This window comes from Cricetulus griseus (assembly GCF_003668045.3).
Source record: "Cricetulus griseus strain 17A/GY chromosome 1 unlocalized genomic scaffold, alternate assembly CriGri-PICRH-1.0 chr1_1, whole genome shotgun sequence".
NCBI classification, from domain to species: domain Eukaryota; kingdom Metazoa; phylum Chordata; class Mammalia; order Rodentia; family Cricetidae; genus Cricetulus; species Cricetulus griseus.
Window position 1 is genome coordinate 162,442,368 of NW_023276807.1, and position 14,570 is coordinate 162,456,937.

Below are 14,570 nucleotides of genomic sequence, written 5' to 3' on the forward strand. Positions count from 1 at the left end.
CTGCTTTCTTAGAAAACAAAACATTGGGCCAGATGGTGGTGGTGCATGCCTTTAATCCGAACACTCAGGAGGCAGAGGCAAGAGGATCTCTGTGAGCTCAAGGCCATCCCAATCTACACAGGACAGCCAAGACTACATAGAGAGAGATCCTGTCTTAAAAACAAAACAAATTATGTGTGTGTATAAAAATGTACATATACTCCCTTCTTTACTCATACCTATATTTTATAAGATAAAAAGAGACAGACAAAACTACTGCAGTGAGAAAGAAAGGAGTTAGGAGCCTTACAGCCATACTACACAGAACAACAATGGAACGTTCAATAGGACATATAAGTACTTTACTTCATAAAAATGCACTGATACAATTTTTCACACGTGCTTCATGTCACCGCCATTATTCCTTGAAGTTTCTAATAAACATAATTACAGACAGAGGTAGAGCACAGGACCGGGGTGTAGCTCATTTGGTAGAGTGCTCACCCAGCCTGCACAAAGCCCTGGGTTCAGTCACAGGCACTGCACAAGCGAGCAGTGGTGGCACTTGCCCATAATCCTAACACACACAGTACAGAACAGAGGTTCAGGGCATTCTTGGCTACTAGTGACTTCCAGGTCAGCCTGGGCTACAGGAACCCTGCCTCAAAAAATAAAATGAATGCCATACCTGTGAGAGGAGGAGAAAGTAGCACAAGACTTCATGTCCAAGGATGGGTCTGAAAGGTCTAGTTCAAATATCTCCAGGGAAGCACTGGTACTAAACGTGGCATCCAACTGCTGAGCAGATGTTCCTACAGAAAATACAAGTATGGTAACTACATGTGCACAATAAAAGACTCGGAAAGTGGCATGAAAGAGAAAGAAGAAGCATGCTTTTAATTGTCTTGTTATGAACACATCTGCAGCTGAATCCACAGTATGTATGCCACTGAGCATGTTACTACAGCAGTAAGATTCTGGCACAGGGCTGGGAGATGACATCTCTGAGAGTGGGGAGTTACAGGTAAATTTTTAAAGGCTGCAGATAGCTTACAATCTCTCTGGAGAAACAGCCTCACGATATACTGTATCTGCTTTAAGCCCTGCACAAAGCTCTCTTTATTTAAAGAGTATTTCTGCTGAGTTTGTTCATAATTCACTGAAACTCTGTTATGTCATTTGCTATTCAACTTCCGGTGGGGTAAAGATAAACTAGATTCCTGTGCACTGGAAAAGATACTACATATGTCATACTTGACCAATGCTATGAAGTTCTGCATTGTACACAGGAAGGTCATCAAATTAAGTGATAAGGAGGATGGAGGTATCTTACTGGAGAATGAGAAGCTTTTCAGAGAAGATGAAGCTTGAACTAAAATGTAAGATACAAGTATGAAGAAGGCAGACATACAGGTAGGCCAACCATACTGTCTTCTTTTTTGAACTTACCTGTGGCTAAGTAAATGGGATGGCTCTGGGCAGGGCTCCATGCCTGCATAGCTGTACGATCTATTTCCTTTAACTTCATTCTGCTAAAATGAACATTTTACAGAGAGATATATTGAGCATATAACACAGAATATTAAAAATCACTAAAACATTAGTTAATACCCCAGTACTAATAACACAAATGTATTGTTTGTTGGAAATGTTCAATATTAGACATAAACTGTGAGACTATTTTGGGACAAATATTGTGTTGTTCTAATTCTTTACAGATCATACAGCTGAGTGTCCATTATCTGAAATGACAGGGACCAGACACGCTTCAGATTTCAGAGTTTTTCTGATACTGGAATATTTTCTAGATCTTACGGCAGAGCATGCCTAAGTATAAAATCTAAGATGCTTCAAAATATGAAACTCTTCAGATGCTTCAATGAGGGATGCTCAGTGTACAGTCCTTTAGCTAAAAAGTCAGCCTGTGAAATACCCTGCAAGAAAATATAAGTGACGGACATGGTGGTGCATGCCTTTAATCCCAGCACTGGGGAGGCACAGGCAGGCAGATCTCTGAGAGTTCGAGGCCAGCCCAGTCAATAAATCGAATTCTAGGAAAACCAGGACTATTACACAAACAAACCCTGTCTCAAAACTTAAAAAAATAAAAATACAAGCAATTAACCAAGGTTGTATGTGCCCCTTTCAAAATGACAGGATACAGACTATCAGTAGGGAATAAACGAGGTGGATCTCTCTGGGGTAGGACTACTCAATGATAAAAAATGGTTTTAAAAACTTCTCACAGTCAGATATGGTATTGTATGCCTATAACCCCAGCACTCAGGCAGCTGAAGGAGAATCATACAGCGTTCAATGCCAGCACGGGCCACATAGTGAGTTCCAGTACAGCCTGTGTTACAGAGTGAGACCCCCAAAAAAACAAACAAATTCAGTAACTTCAGACCAGGTGAAATAACACACACCTGCAATTTCCACACATGGGAGACCTGTTGGGAGCCATACAGCTTGGCATGAACCTTTAGGCCAAATTTGGTAAGCCACAGGGTTATAGAACTGTCTTCTGATTATAAATGGTTTCTAGAAGCATGAGCACCCATAAGGAACAACATGACCCAGACGTCAATCCTTTGTTCCAACCACAGGCCCACTTACCTAGGTAACCCTCCCTCTCCCCACCACCCATGAACTTTTTACCCTGCCAATATCCTCTTTCAATAGTTTTCTAACATCCTGCTTAAACTAACACCTGGCTCTTGGCCTTTTCTCCCCCTCCCCTATACCCCATACTACTGACTATATAAACTAGCCTGGAAAAAATAAAATTCGCCACTTGATCAGAATCCTGTCTTGTGGTCATTCTCTCGTGTCTCTTGTCCCCATTCCCCTCCCTGGACTTCTAGCTCTAGGTTGCTGTCCTGGGGGTCGGGACAACTACAGAGACCAAAGCAGGAGGACTGGAACTTTAAGTTAAACATGGATCATATAAGATCCTGTCTACAGTAATAACAGGGCTGGAGATCTAGCTCAGTGGTTAAGAGCACTGACTGTGCTCCTAGAGGGCACAGGTTCAATTCTCAGCCCCGACAAAGCAGCTCATGATCATCTGAAACAAGTTCCAGAGAATCCAACACCCTCTTCTGCCTTACACGGACACTAGGCGCACAATGGGCACACAGATGTAGATGCAGGCACAATATCCATACACAGAATAATAAATAGGTAAAGAAAAATAAGATAATACTAATTTTAAAATGACACAGGTGTACTATAGATTTAAGATTAAAGCAGAAATTTTTAGAAAATTTGCCACTTCAAGATTTAAAGCCATATGCCACTTGTTTACATATTCTCATTAAAGTCATATTTTTTCATGTCTGTTACCTTTCCATAAGTAAATTTTCAGGGAATGTTGTCTTATTGTAAGGTAACCATGATTTAATTATGTAGATTTAACTATGTAGTTCACTATCGTCACAAAACTCAAACAGTCATACACACATGCTATTTATGGACAAGAATGGTCATAAATGTCTGGAAGTTAAACTGCTAGGATAAAAGATAAATGCCAGGACTGGAGAGATGGTTTAGCAGTTCAGAGGCGAGTTTGGTTCCCAGCCATATCAGGCAGCACACAGCCACCTACAGTGTAACTCCAGCCCTGGGGCATCCAATGCCCTCCTCTGGCTACCCGAACCTACACACAGATAAACACACACCTCACCTATACACATCAAAAATAAAAAAAAAAAGATATGTTCCATTTTAATTTTTATAAATATCACTAGTTGCCTTCTATAACAAATGAATCTTTTTACATTCTAAGTACCATGGCCAACCCCTGCTCTTAAGCCTGACTGGAGTGAAATGCCACAATTTTAGATTTTTGTCCATTTAATAGGAAAAAAAAAAGTTAGCTCTGTATACTTTTCTCTATGTATAAATGATGCCTGCTATCTCACAATATAGTTGTGGGTCATACATACTTACCCATTTTCCTTTCTTTTCTGATTTTACTTTCCTTTTGGGGTAGAGACTGAACCAAGGCCTTCCATTAGCACAACACCAATGATAAAAGTTAGGCTGTAAATTTAATCTTCTGACTAAGCTGAAGAGACGGCTCAGTGGTTAAGACCACTTGCTGCTCTTGCAGAGGCTCCAAGTTCAGTTCCCAGCATCTAGCATCTATACAGTGGTTACAAATCACCTCTAAGTCTAGTTCCAGGGGCTCCAACTTATTCTTCTGACCTCCATATGCACATAGTGCATATACATTTAGACATACATACACCTATAAACTAAAATATAATAGCTGGGTGTGGTGTTACATGCTTTTAATTCCATCACTTGCGGGGGGGGGGAGGATATGCCCTCTGTGAGTTTGAGGCCAGCTTGGTCTATATATCCAGCTCCAAGCAAGCCAAGGCTATATAGCGAGACAGTGTCTCACAAAAAAAACAACAGCAAAAACAAATAAAACCTAGTAATAATATTTGTTTAAGAAACAGGCTTGGGCTGGAGAGATAGCTCAGAGGTTAAGATCACCGGCTGCTCTTCCAGAGGTCCTGAGTTCAATTCCCAGCAACCACATGGTGGCTCAAAACCATCCGTTATGAGATCTGGTACCCTCTTCTGGTATGCAGATATACATGGAAGCAGAATGTTGTATACATAATAAATAAATAAATAAATAAAATCTTTAAAAAAGAAAGAAAGAAATAGGCTTTATACTTTAGAACAGTTTTAGGTTCATTTAAAAAAAAAAAAAAACTTGGAGCTGGGCGGTGGTGGTGCATGCCTTTAATCCCAGCACTTGGGAGGCAGAGGCAGGCGGATCTCTGTGAGTTCGAGACCAGTCTGGTCTACAAGAGCTAGTTCCAGGACAGCCTCCAAAGCCACAGAGAAACCCTGTCTCAAAAAAAAAAAAAAAAAAAAAAAAAAACTGCATTAGTAAGTACCATTACCACAGCTGCCTGCTTCCCCTAACATCTAGTACACTCATTTCAATCCATGAGCCAACACTGACTTACCATCATCACCCAGTTCACAGTTTACATTAGGGGTCACACTCAAGGGTATACTTCATAGCTCTGTCAAGTGTACAATTAGGTGTATCACTATAGTATTCTTCAAAGTAGCTTCCCTAACCTAAATCCGTATTCTGCCCAATATACATGGAACTTACACAATGGCTTTTTCTGAACTGTACATGGTCCTAAAGAAGACATGATCTGTTTTTCAGGGTTCAGAGTAACACCTTAATCAACACTTTCTTGTCTAAACTGTTACACTCTTTCACGACTGTATCTCAGTGTCTTTTGTGTCCCTATTTTTGTCTTCTTGTGTATCCTGGACCACAACAAAGATTCTCCAGCCTCCTACCAGGAAGGGATTCATGTGTTTGTTTGTTCCTCCTGGTATCTCCTCAGCTTCATGGAAGTCACCTTCTTATCACACAGCTACTTAGCATATAGTTACAGTAGTCTATGTCAATACATCCTTTGGCTTTATAAGGAGTCTAGCCTTAATACCTTCTAGCATGGATGCATATATGTCTTACACTGAGATCAGTATCTTTATTGCGTTGTTGATATTTGAGAGTGGGACTCCCTATGCTGCCCAGACTAGTTTTAAACTCCCAAGCTCAAGTAATCCTCTTGTCTCAGCCTCCCACATGCTGGAACTATAGGGATGTAGTATCACACCAAGTTTTCTACCTTTAAAAAAATTCATTTACAAGCTGGGTAGTGGTGGCGCACGCCTTTAATCCCAGCACTCAGGAGGCAGAGGCAGGAGGATCTCTGTTGAGTTCAAGACCAGCCTGGTCTACAAGAGCTAGTTCCAGGACAGGCTCCAAAACTACACAGAGAAACCCTGTCTTGAAACACAAAACAAAAAAATCCTTTACAGATGCCAGCAGTGCTCTGCCTTTAACCCCAGTACTCAGGGGAGCAGAGGCTGATGGAGATCTGAGTTCGAGGCCAGCCTGGCCCACACAGAGGTCTAGGACAGCCAGGGCTACATAGAGAGATCCTGTATCAAAAACAAAAAATAAAAATTTCCTTTACATGTACAATTACAAGTGCACTTTTAAATCACTGTGATTTCATTAACCATTCTGGAAACAGTAGAAAACTTAGATTGTGCATGGTGAATGGATCTGAAGTTGTTTTGTTTGGCTAACTTAAATCATTTAAAAGTTATAGATACCAAAGATGTGGTTGGCTTAGTCTATCATATTTTGAGATTTCATATACACATGCACACATAATATATGTACATATTGTCTGTGCATGTGTATAAAAATATATATTGTGTATATTATATATTGTTTGTGCATGTCTATAAAATACAAATATCTATAATATTGTGTATATAAGTGTATTATATATTTATGTGTGCATATATGTGTGTATGTGTGTGTGTGTGTGTGTGTGCATGCCAGCAATCCACCCCAGAAGCTATCTACCTTCTTTTTTAAGACAGGGTGTCTCAATCACCTAGACCTTGTCCATACAGCTCAGCTGTGTGGCTGGTGAGCCCAAGGACGTCTCCACCTCCCCAGCACCAGGGTATTAAGTGCAGGCCATTGTGACCACTTTGTTATTTGGTTTTGTAACTTGTATTCTGCTATTGTTTCTTTATCTTTTGTATAGTGATTATTTCTCTTGTAATTGAGATCTTTTTTTTTATTTTCATTTCAACACATTTCTGGTTCTACCTTTGTAATTTTAAATAATTTTATTTAGTGACATTAATCCCCATTTCTTTATCCATCAACTGTGAGCTGCACAAATGAAGTTAGCTCATATAATCTTTTCTAAATTTACTTTTATGTGTACAGTGTTTTGCCTGCACATATGTCTGTGTGCCATGTGAGCACAGTGTCCTTAGGGGCCAGAAGGCTGTGTCAGATCCACTGGAACTGCAGGAGGAGGTGGTAGTGAGGAACTCTGCGAAAGCAGCAAGTGCTCTCCAGTCCCGCTCACATAATCTCACTGCTCTTGCACCCCTAGTTAAAGTCAACAGCATTAGCTCTAGTTTTCACCTTTAAGCCACTAAATGTGCTGAGACTTCTACTGACTGATTTGACTCCGAGTCATTACAGATGCAGAAATCCACAAACTTTCCCATCTCCTACTTTGCACGTCTTCGCTCATGCTTGAGTAACTAAATCCCTACAATACTGGACTTTTACACTCACACTGTCTCCTTAGGACCACCCCCACTTCTGCTTCACTGTCAGGTTTACCAATGCTCTACACCATGTCTGTCAGCTGAGGATCAAGTTCCTTTTATTAGTCTCCAGAGAAAGGCTTCAGATTTGAATTTTATACATTCAAACTGTGTCCACAAGATGATTTTACAAATGACAAAATTGAGGTGCAAGAAGTTGGATAATTTGTACAAACTCCAAAGACACAGCCAAGACTGACCTCAGAAGTTGAACTCCAAAATCCAAGCTTGTTTGTAACTGCCTGTAAGTCGGATATTCAATTTTTCTATCATCATTAATGGGATATAGCTGAGTGGGTAGAGTGCCAAGCTAGCACGCCAGAGGCCCTGGGATCAACCTATACACATGATGTGGGTGGTAGCACACACTGTCCTATAGCCTTAGCACTCCAGAGGAAGTGGGACAATCAAGAGCACATGGACAGTCTCTTTCAGCTACTTCCTGCTGAGACTAGGCATATGGGACCCTGTTTCAAATCAACAACAACAAAAAAGTTTTAGATTAAAAAAGAAATACTAAGGAAGGGTTGGCAAGACAGCTCAGTGGATAAAGGTGCCTAATGCCAAACCCGACAACCTGAGTTTGATCTTGTGACACACATGGTAGAACTGACTCTCCCACCCCCCCACCCCCCACCCCCGTTGTCCTCTGACTCTATCTGCACACGTGCACTCACACGCATACACATAACTTTTAACTTAAAAGTATTAATATTTAGAAGAAACAATGACAATGCACCTATCATGCATAATGAAGTTAAGTGGAGAAGAAATTCATTTTAGAAGATAGGCATGATGGCACACACCTGTAAGATCGGCACAACAGAGGTCGAAGCAAGAAGATGACAAGTTCAAAGTCGTCTTCCACTACACAGCAAGTGTGAGGCCAACTTAGCTATATATGAGACCCTCTCATAAGAACCAAAAGAGGAATGAAATTCACTTTAGAAAGTGTACTAGGTAAGCTGGGCACAGTGGCACATGCCTGCAATCTCTGCACTTGGTGGCTAGAAGCAGAAGGATCAGGAGTTCCAGGCCAGTCTAGCTACTACAAGAGGCCCTGCCTTAAAAAAAAAAAAAAAAAAAAAAGCTGGAGGTTTACCCTGGTCTACATAGTGAGTTCTAGGACAGCCAGAGCTACCTAGTGAGACCCTCTCTCAAAAAAACAAAACACATGTATGGTAGGTAAATCAGGGCTCTATGCTTGTACTACATAGTTAGAACTGTGACTAACAGTCATCCCTGTGCTTGGACACTGGCTCTGCCACTACTAGACATGATATGTTAGATATTGTTCAGCTTTCCTGAGCTCTGGCTTCTACACTTGTGAAAAGTGAGTACCTCAGCTAGGAGGTGGTGGTGCACACCTTTAATCACAGCATTGGGCAGGCAGAGGCAGGCGGATCTCTGATTTCAAGGTCAGCTTGGTCTACTGAGCATGTTCTAGGACAGCCAGGGCTACACAGAGAAACTCTGTCTCAAAATCCGAAAGTAAGTAAGTAAATAAATAAAAAAACTGAAAGTGACCTCTTGGGATAGTATAAGATTCACACATGGAGCCAAGCGTTGGTGGCCCCCGCCTTTAATCCCGGCACTCGGGAGGCAGAGGCACTCGGATCTCTGTGAGTTCGAGGCCAGCCTGGTCTCCAGAGAGAGTGCCAGGATAGGGTCCAAAGCTACACAGAGAAACCCTGTCTCGAAAAACAAAAACAAAACAAAACAAAACAAAAAAACAAAAAACAAAGGAATCAATATGAAGAGCAATAGAGAAAGAAACCCAGCAGTGGTGGCGCACACCTTTAATCCCAGCACTTGGGAGGTAAAGGCAGGTGGTTATCTGAGAGTTCGAGGCCAAACTGATCTACAAAGCAAGTTCCAGGACAGCCTCCAAAGCTATGAAACCCTGTCTCGAAAAACCAAGAGAAAGAGAGAGAGGGAGGGAAAGAGAGAGAAACCCAACACTGACCTCTAGCCTCCACTTGTACACACTTGTACACACACACACAGGAGACAGGAGCACTCATCAGCCAGCCCACACATATGTACCCACACACATACACACAAAGGTAGGCAGAGGGAATCAGTTCACTGGTAGAGTACCAGTGGTTAGCCTATGCAAGGCCCTGGATTCATGCCTCCAAATCAAAGCAGGTGTGTGTGTGTGTCCGTGTCCTGGACATGGTGACTCATACCTTTAAGTCTAGTACTGATGGCAGAGGCAGACGGAACTCTGCTAGTCTGAGGCCAGTTTGGACTACACAGTAAATTGCAGGCCAGGCAGGGATATATAATGAAACCCAGTATTTTTTTTAATTATTCATTTATTTGTATTTTATGTACATTGGTGTTTTCCCTGCATTTATGTCTGTTGTGAGGCTGTCAGATCCCCTGGAACAGGAGTTACAGACAGATGTAAGCTGCCATGTGGGTGCGGAGAATTGAACCCCAGAGAGCAGGTCTTAAAATAAGATTACCATTATCTAAGACTGAGAAAATACCATACATAAGATCACTCAAGGTGAAAAAAAGATTCTGGTTTTGTAGGAAAAAAACAAAAACAGGACCTATTTTCTTTTTATGAGTCCTCTTCTCCTCTAAGCCAACGACTTAATCTTTAATAGAAGATTCAAGTTCCAATTCATTTATGAAAATCCAATTCACAGGGATCTCAATAAGCTCATGTCTGTTCACATCCAGCAGGGTCACACTTTAGGCATTTTATAATACACTATCATCCTATTTTATCTAGATACCTCATTATATCCTGTTAGTACATATTCCAATCTGCCTTTTTACAAACTTCTTTATGTATCATCAGTTTTCAATCATGTATTAAGTCTTATTCTTTTGGGATTCACAACTGCTTAGGGTGGGTCCAGAGAGATGGCTCAGTGATTCAAAGTGCTTACTGCTCATGCAGAAGACCCAGGTTCAATTCCCAGCACCCACATAGCAGCTCACAACTGTCTGTAACTTCAAGTCCAGAAGATGTGATGCCTTCTTCTGGCCTCCAAGGGTTTCCTATATGCATGTGATATAAATAAACTTACAAAAGCATATGCACATACCCATAAAAACAAATAAACAATCCAAATTTGCTTAGGGTGGCCTGAGGTATGTATAAAATATACAAAAGTTTTGTTTCAATTTTTAATATTTACAGTCAAAGAAAACTAATGTACTTGGTAAGATAAGCTAAAACGACTAGAGTTGGATAAAACTTTTTTTAAAATTTTAAACTACGTAGAGGATCTCTTTATGCTTAAAAATAGGAATAAAAATACTAGCAAGTATTTCAGAGTGATTTCTTAAAAAAAATTCAAGGTAGGGAGTGGTTAATTTCAGAGTGATTTCTAAAAAGAAAAACAAATAATATATATACACATATATATACACACACATACATATAAACATATATATATATATATATATGTATATATGTATGCATATATGTACTTTTTTTTAAAGGTGGAGTTTAGGTCAGGTGGTGGGAGTCTTTAATCCCAGCACACAGAGGCAGGGGGAGGTGGATCTCCGTGAGTTTTACAGAGTGAGTTCCAGGACAGCTAAAGCTATACAGAGAAACCCTGTCTCAAACAACCTCCCACCCCACCCAAAAAAAATCCTGGTTAGAATTATACTATCTCTGACAGCAAAAGTACAAGGGCTACCTAATTCCAAAGTGTTTAGTTAATGTGTAACACAGAGATAACCACAGGGGCATAAGACAGCTAAGTAGGAACGCAAAGCATTCCTACTCGTGTCTGACTCAAGGTTCTGGTCAAAAGTAGTTCCTCTTATTAACCTGTGCCAGTTAAACTGTGAATACAGTTTCAGTGCCAGCTATGAAAAGAAAACCCTGTGTTACAATACAACATGTTTGCAATAAGTTCTGAATCAAATTAAACAAGACTACCATAATCTGTATAAGAATGCTACAAAAATACAGTATTTCCCTCTCAGACATGTTTATTTAATTACAAATGACTTCCTTAGAATATGAGGGATTAAATGAAGTTGTCGATGCTTCCCAATTACAATAGTTTGTGTAGCTTTTTGATATTGTGACTGTATTCTCATTGTACATCACTGTTTCATTCAAGACCACTTTACCCAGAACATAACAAAAATAGGAAATGAGCACTATGAGGACAGCGGTTTGTTCGTATCTATCACCCACCAGACAGTACCTACAGCACAGCAGGTAGACTGAGGCCTGGAACACACACCTTATGCTTCAACTTCAGCCTAAGTCTCAGCTCTACGTCTCATGTCACTGCATATATGTGTTTTTGTTCCTCTCCCACAAAGCTAGTCACATCACATGTTGGGAGAATTAAAAAAGGTTTTAGAGTATTTAGAACTTTGCTTAGCCCATAGTAAATAAAAACTCACTGACAACAGCTATTTCAAAACCACAATTTGAAGGGCCTGGAGAAAAGGCACACCTATTGAGAATGCCTCTTGCTCTCAATTCGAAACTTAAAAGTTCTTTCCCAACACGTCTTCAAGAATACATCTAGTGCTAGGCAAGGTGGCACCCAGAGGTATGTAATCCTTGGAGACTAAGAGGCAGGAGAGCAGTAGCTTTAGGCCAGACTGAGCTACAATGATAAGAGTCTGTTCCAAAACAAAAAAAAAACAAAAAAAACAAAACCAAGAGCCGGACAGTGGTAGCGAACACCTTTAATCCCAGCACTCTGAAAGCAAAGGCAGGTGGATCTCTATGAGTTCAAGACCAGCCTGGTCTACAAGCGCTAGTTCCAGGACAGGCTCCAAAGCTACACAAAGAAACCCTGTCTCAAAAAAAAACTAAAAAACAAACAAACAAACAAAAAAAACCAAAAAACCAAAACCCAAGAGTTAGGGCTACAGCCCACAATACATACCTAGAATAATCAAAGCCCTGTGTTTCTTTACTTCCCTCAACAAAAAAGACCAAAACCTAACATCTGAGGAACATGATGTTCTAGACAAGAACTTATTTTAAGTGAAAGCTTTTTTCTTTCCACTGGTATTCTTATTTTTAAAATTATACTCATGTGTGTTTGTGTCTGTGTACCTACAGATACCTGCAGATGCCATGGCCCTGGAACTGGAGGTGACTGTGAGCCACTAGATGTGGGTACTAGGAAGGGTAGGCCTAAACTGATTTTCAAATTGCAAGTTTTATGAAGCAATATGAAAACCCAACAGTACTATTCTGTCAAAAGTAGCAACACTGCAACACTATAGAGCCACCCCACACATAGGAAAGTGAGAAGTCAGAGGTAATGGCCTCCACACCTTTGACTCTTAATGAGGAATGCAAATCCTTTACTGGCACTATTTTCAGTAAAAGTGCATGTGAGCAACAACACATCTCACTAAGGACAGGGATATCTGTTCTTCAGGGCACTTAGCACTATCAACATATCTCACTAAGTGTAGGAATGTCTATGCTTCAGGAGTGAGTTAGCACTATCAACTGTTCCAGGCTCACCTCATTCAACCAACTGCAAAAATCAACCATATCTTGGTTGCTGAACTAAATGATATCACACTAATTAATATACAAGATTAAACCTTAGGAGGTAAAATTAACCTACAAAAAAGGAAACACGTCTAGTGTGGTGGTGCATGCATGAAATCCCAGAATTTGGGAGCTAAGAGTAGGACCGTCAGAATTCAAGGTCATCCTTGGCTATTCTGTGAGTCTGAGGCCATGCTGGGTCACATGAGACCCTATCTCAAAGAATGTAGGATGGAGGGAAGAAGAGAGGAAGAAAGACAAAGAAATTAATTTAACAGTATCACTTTACAAGTTTTTAATATGGAATTTTCGAACCCCATGAAATTACATAGAAAATTCTATCCAGGCATGAGCTTACAGTGTAAACACGTTTTTTTCTAGGAAGATAGCCCAATGCTTTCAAAGAGGAATAAAAACGCCAAAAGATTGACAGTCACTGCTTTTTGCAGTTTACAAATGTCTTTCTACTCTTAACATGTTCCAGGAAAGAACCTGTTTACATAAATTAATCAGTAAAATCCAAAACTCATCTCAAATCTTACATTTGCAAACTCCATAAACGTGTAACTTATTCACAATTAGACAGCAATTATCCAAAGGTTTTCATTCCCTACAAATCTTTCTAGGAGATATAATTAATAGAGAAACAAGGACAGAACTACTCAAAAGGGCAGTAAATTTAGCTACCTTCTGGATAATCAGGATTTAAGGGAAAAGAGCAAGCTTCTAATCATCTATTTAACAGTTACAATTGTAAACAAAAGCAGCAAGTGCCAGCTTTCTATAGTTTAACAATTTGGAGAAACTACCAAAAAAACAAAAAACCAAGAAAACCAAAAAAAACCTCTTGCAACTTCCAAAAGACAAAACGACAAAACCCTGCAGAATTAGTTCTACGAGCTCACAGAAAAAGTTTATACGCCCACAAGTCCAGGCAATTATTTTACAAGTGCCTCACAATTTAATTCAGTGTAACAACAGCAGCAAAATCATACACTTTTGAAGGTATAGGCTGTGATTGGCGACTGCTGACCCTACCTAAATAATACAATCGTAGTTAAATGACAGTAGTCTTCGTTTACAATCGGTAAACCCTCAAATTTGGCAACAGTTCAAACACAATTTTTTTTAAATAAATCTCTACCTAACTGAAGTCATAGAAACAATCCTGAGGTCTGTTTCCCTTCCTCGCCCTTGGGGATCGCACCTCTTTGTGCACAGGCTCTGAAGGGTCCTAACCTCAAACTCACTCGGGAGCAGGGCAGCCTGGAAACGTTGGCGGAGGATGACGGGCGCGATCACCCGGCTGTGGCGACTCCAGGCGTTGTCCCGGCGGGGCCAAAACGAGACAGGGGCGCGCCGTCAGCGGAGAGCGGGCCTCGGGCCTCGGCAGCGGACTCCGAACCTGGCGAGGGGCAGGAAACAAACGGCAGACACACCTGGCGGACCTCGGCGACCTGTCTGTCCTGCGTTAGCCAGCGACCGTCGGACTCTCCCCGCATCCGCCGCTGCAGCCCCTCCTCCGCGGCCGAGGGCCACCTCCACGCTCCGCTCCAACGTGGCAGCCGCAGCCCCGCCTGCGGGCCGCCACTTCCGGGTGCGGCGAGTCGCCACGCCCACCCTGCCGACCGTAACTTCCGGGAGCCGCGTTTCGCTCCTCCCACCCGGCGGGACGGCACTTCCGGGAGCAATGTGCCTCTGAAGGGCCGTCGAGCTGGAGGCTGGGATTTGGACGTGCTTCTGGAGGAGGCGTGTTGTGTAGGGATGCGTCCGCTTGGCGGTGGATCAAGGGCAAGTTCCGCTGGGCGTCTCCATCAGGGAAGAGCAGCGGTGACCGCGGGGCGCCACGTAGCTTTCCTGTGAGAGGCGTCAGCAGCCGCTG

General features: G+C 41.5%; 1 protein-coding gene across 18 annotated transcripts in view; it reads right to left on the reverse strand.

The window, feature by feature from the left end:
• Sec31a (SEC31 homolog A, COPII coat complex component) overlaps positions 1-14,283 on the reverse strand; it is a 59,915-nt gene extending 45,632 nt beyond the window's left edge. For 4 of the 18 annotated variants that reach the window (XM_035452967.1, XM_035452966.1, XM_027387634.2 and 1 more), the window contains exons 1-3: positions 13,939-14,279; positions 1,429-1,511; positions 668-791 (exon numbers count right to left, since the gene is read on the reverse strand). In XM_035452967.1, the coding sequence (XP_035308858.1) occupies positions 668-791; positions 1,429-1,507 (203 nt within the window). In that variant the 5' untranslated portion in view covers positions 1,508-1,511; positions 13,939-14,279. Of the gene's footprint in view, positions 1-667; positions 792-1,428; positions 1,512-13,895 lie in introns of all 18 variants that reach the window. The other 14 variants (XM_027387640.2, XM_027387639.2, XM_027387638.2 and 11 more) reach the window with 10 other exon arrangements.
• Positions 14,284-14,570: the final 287 nt, after the last annotated feature.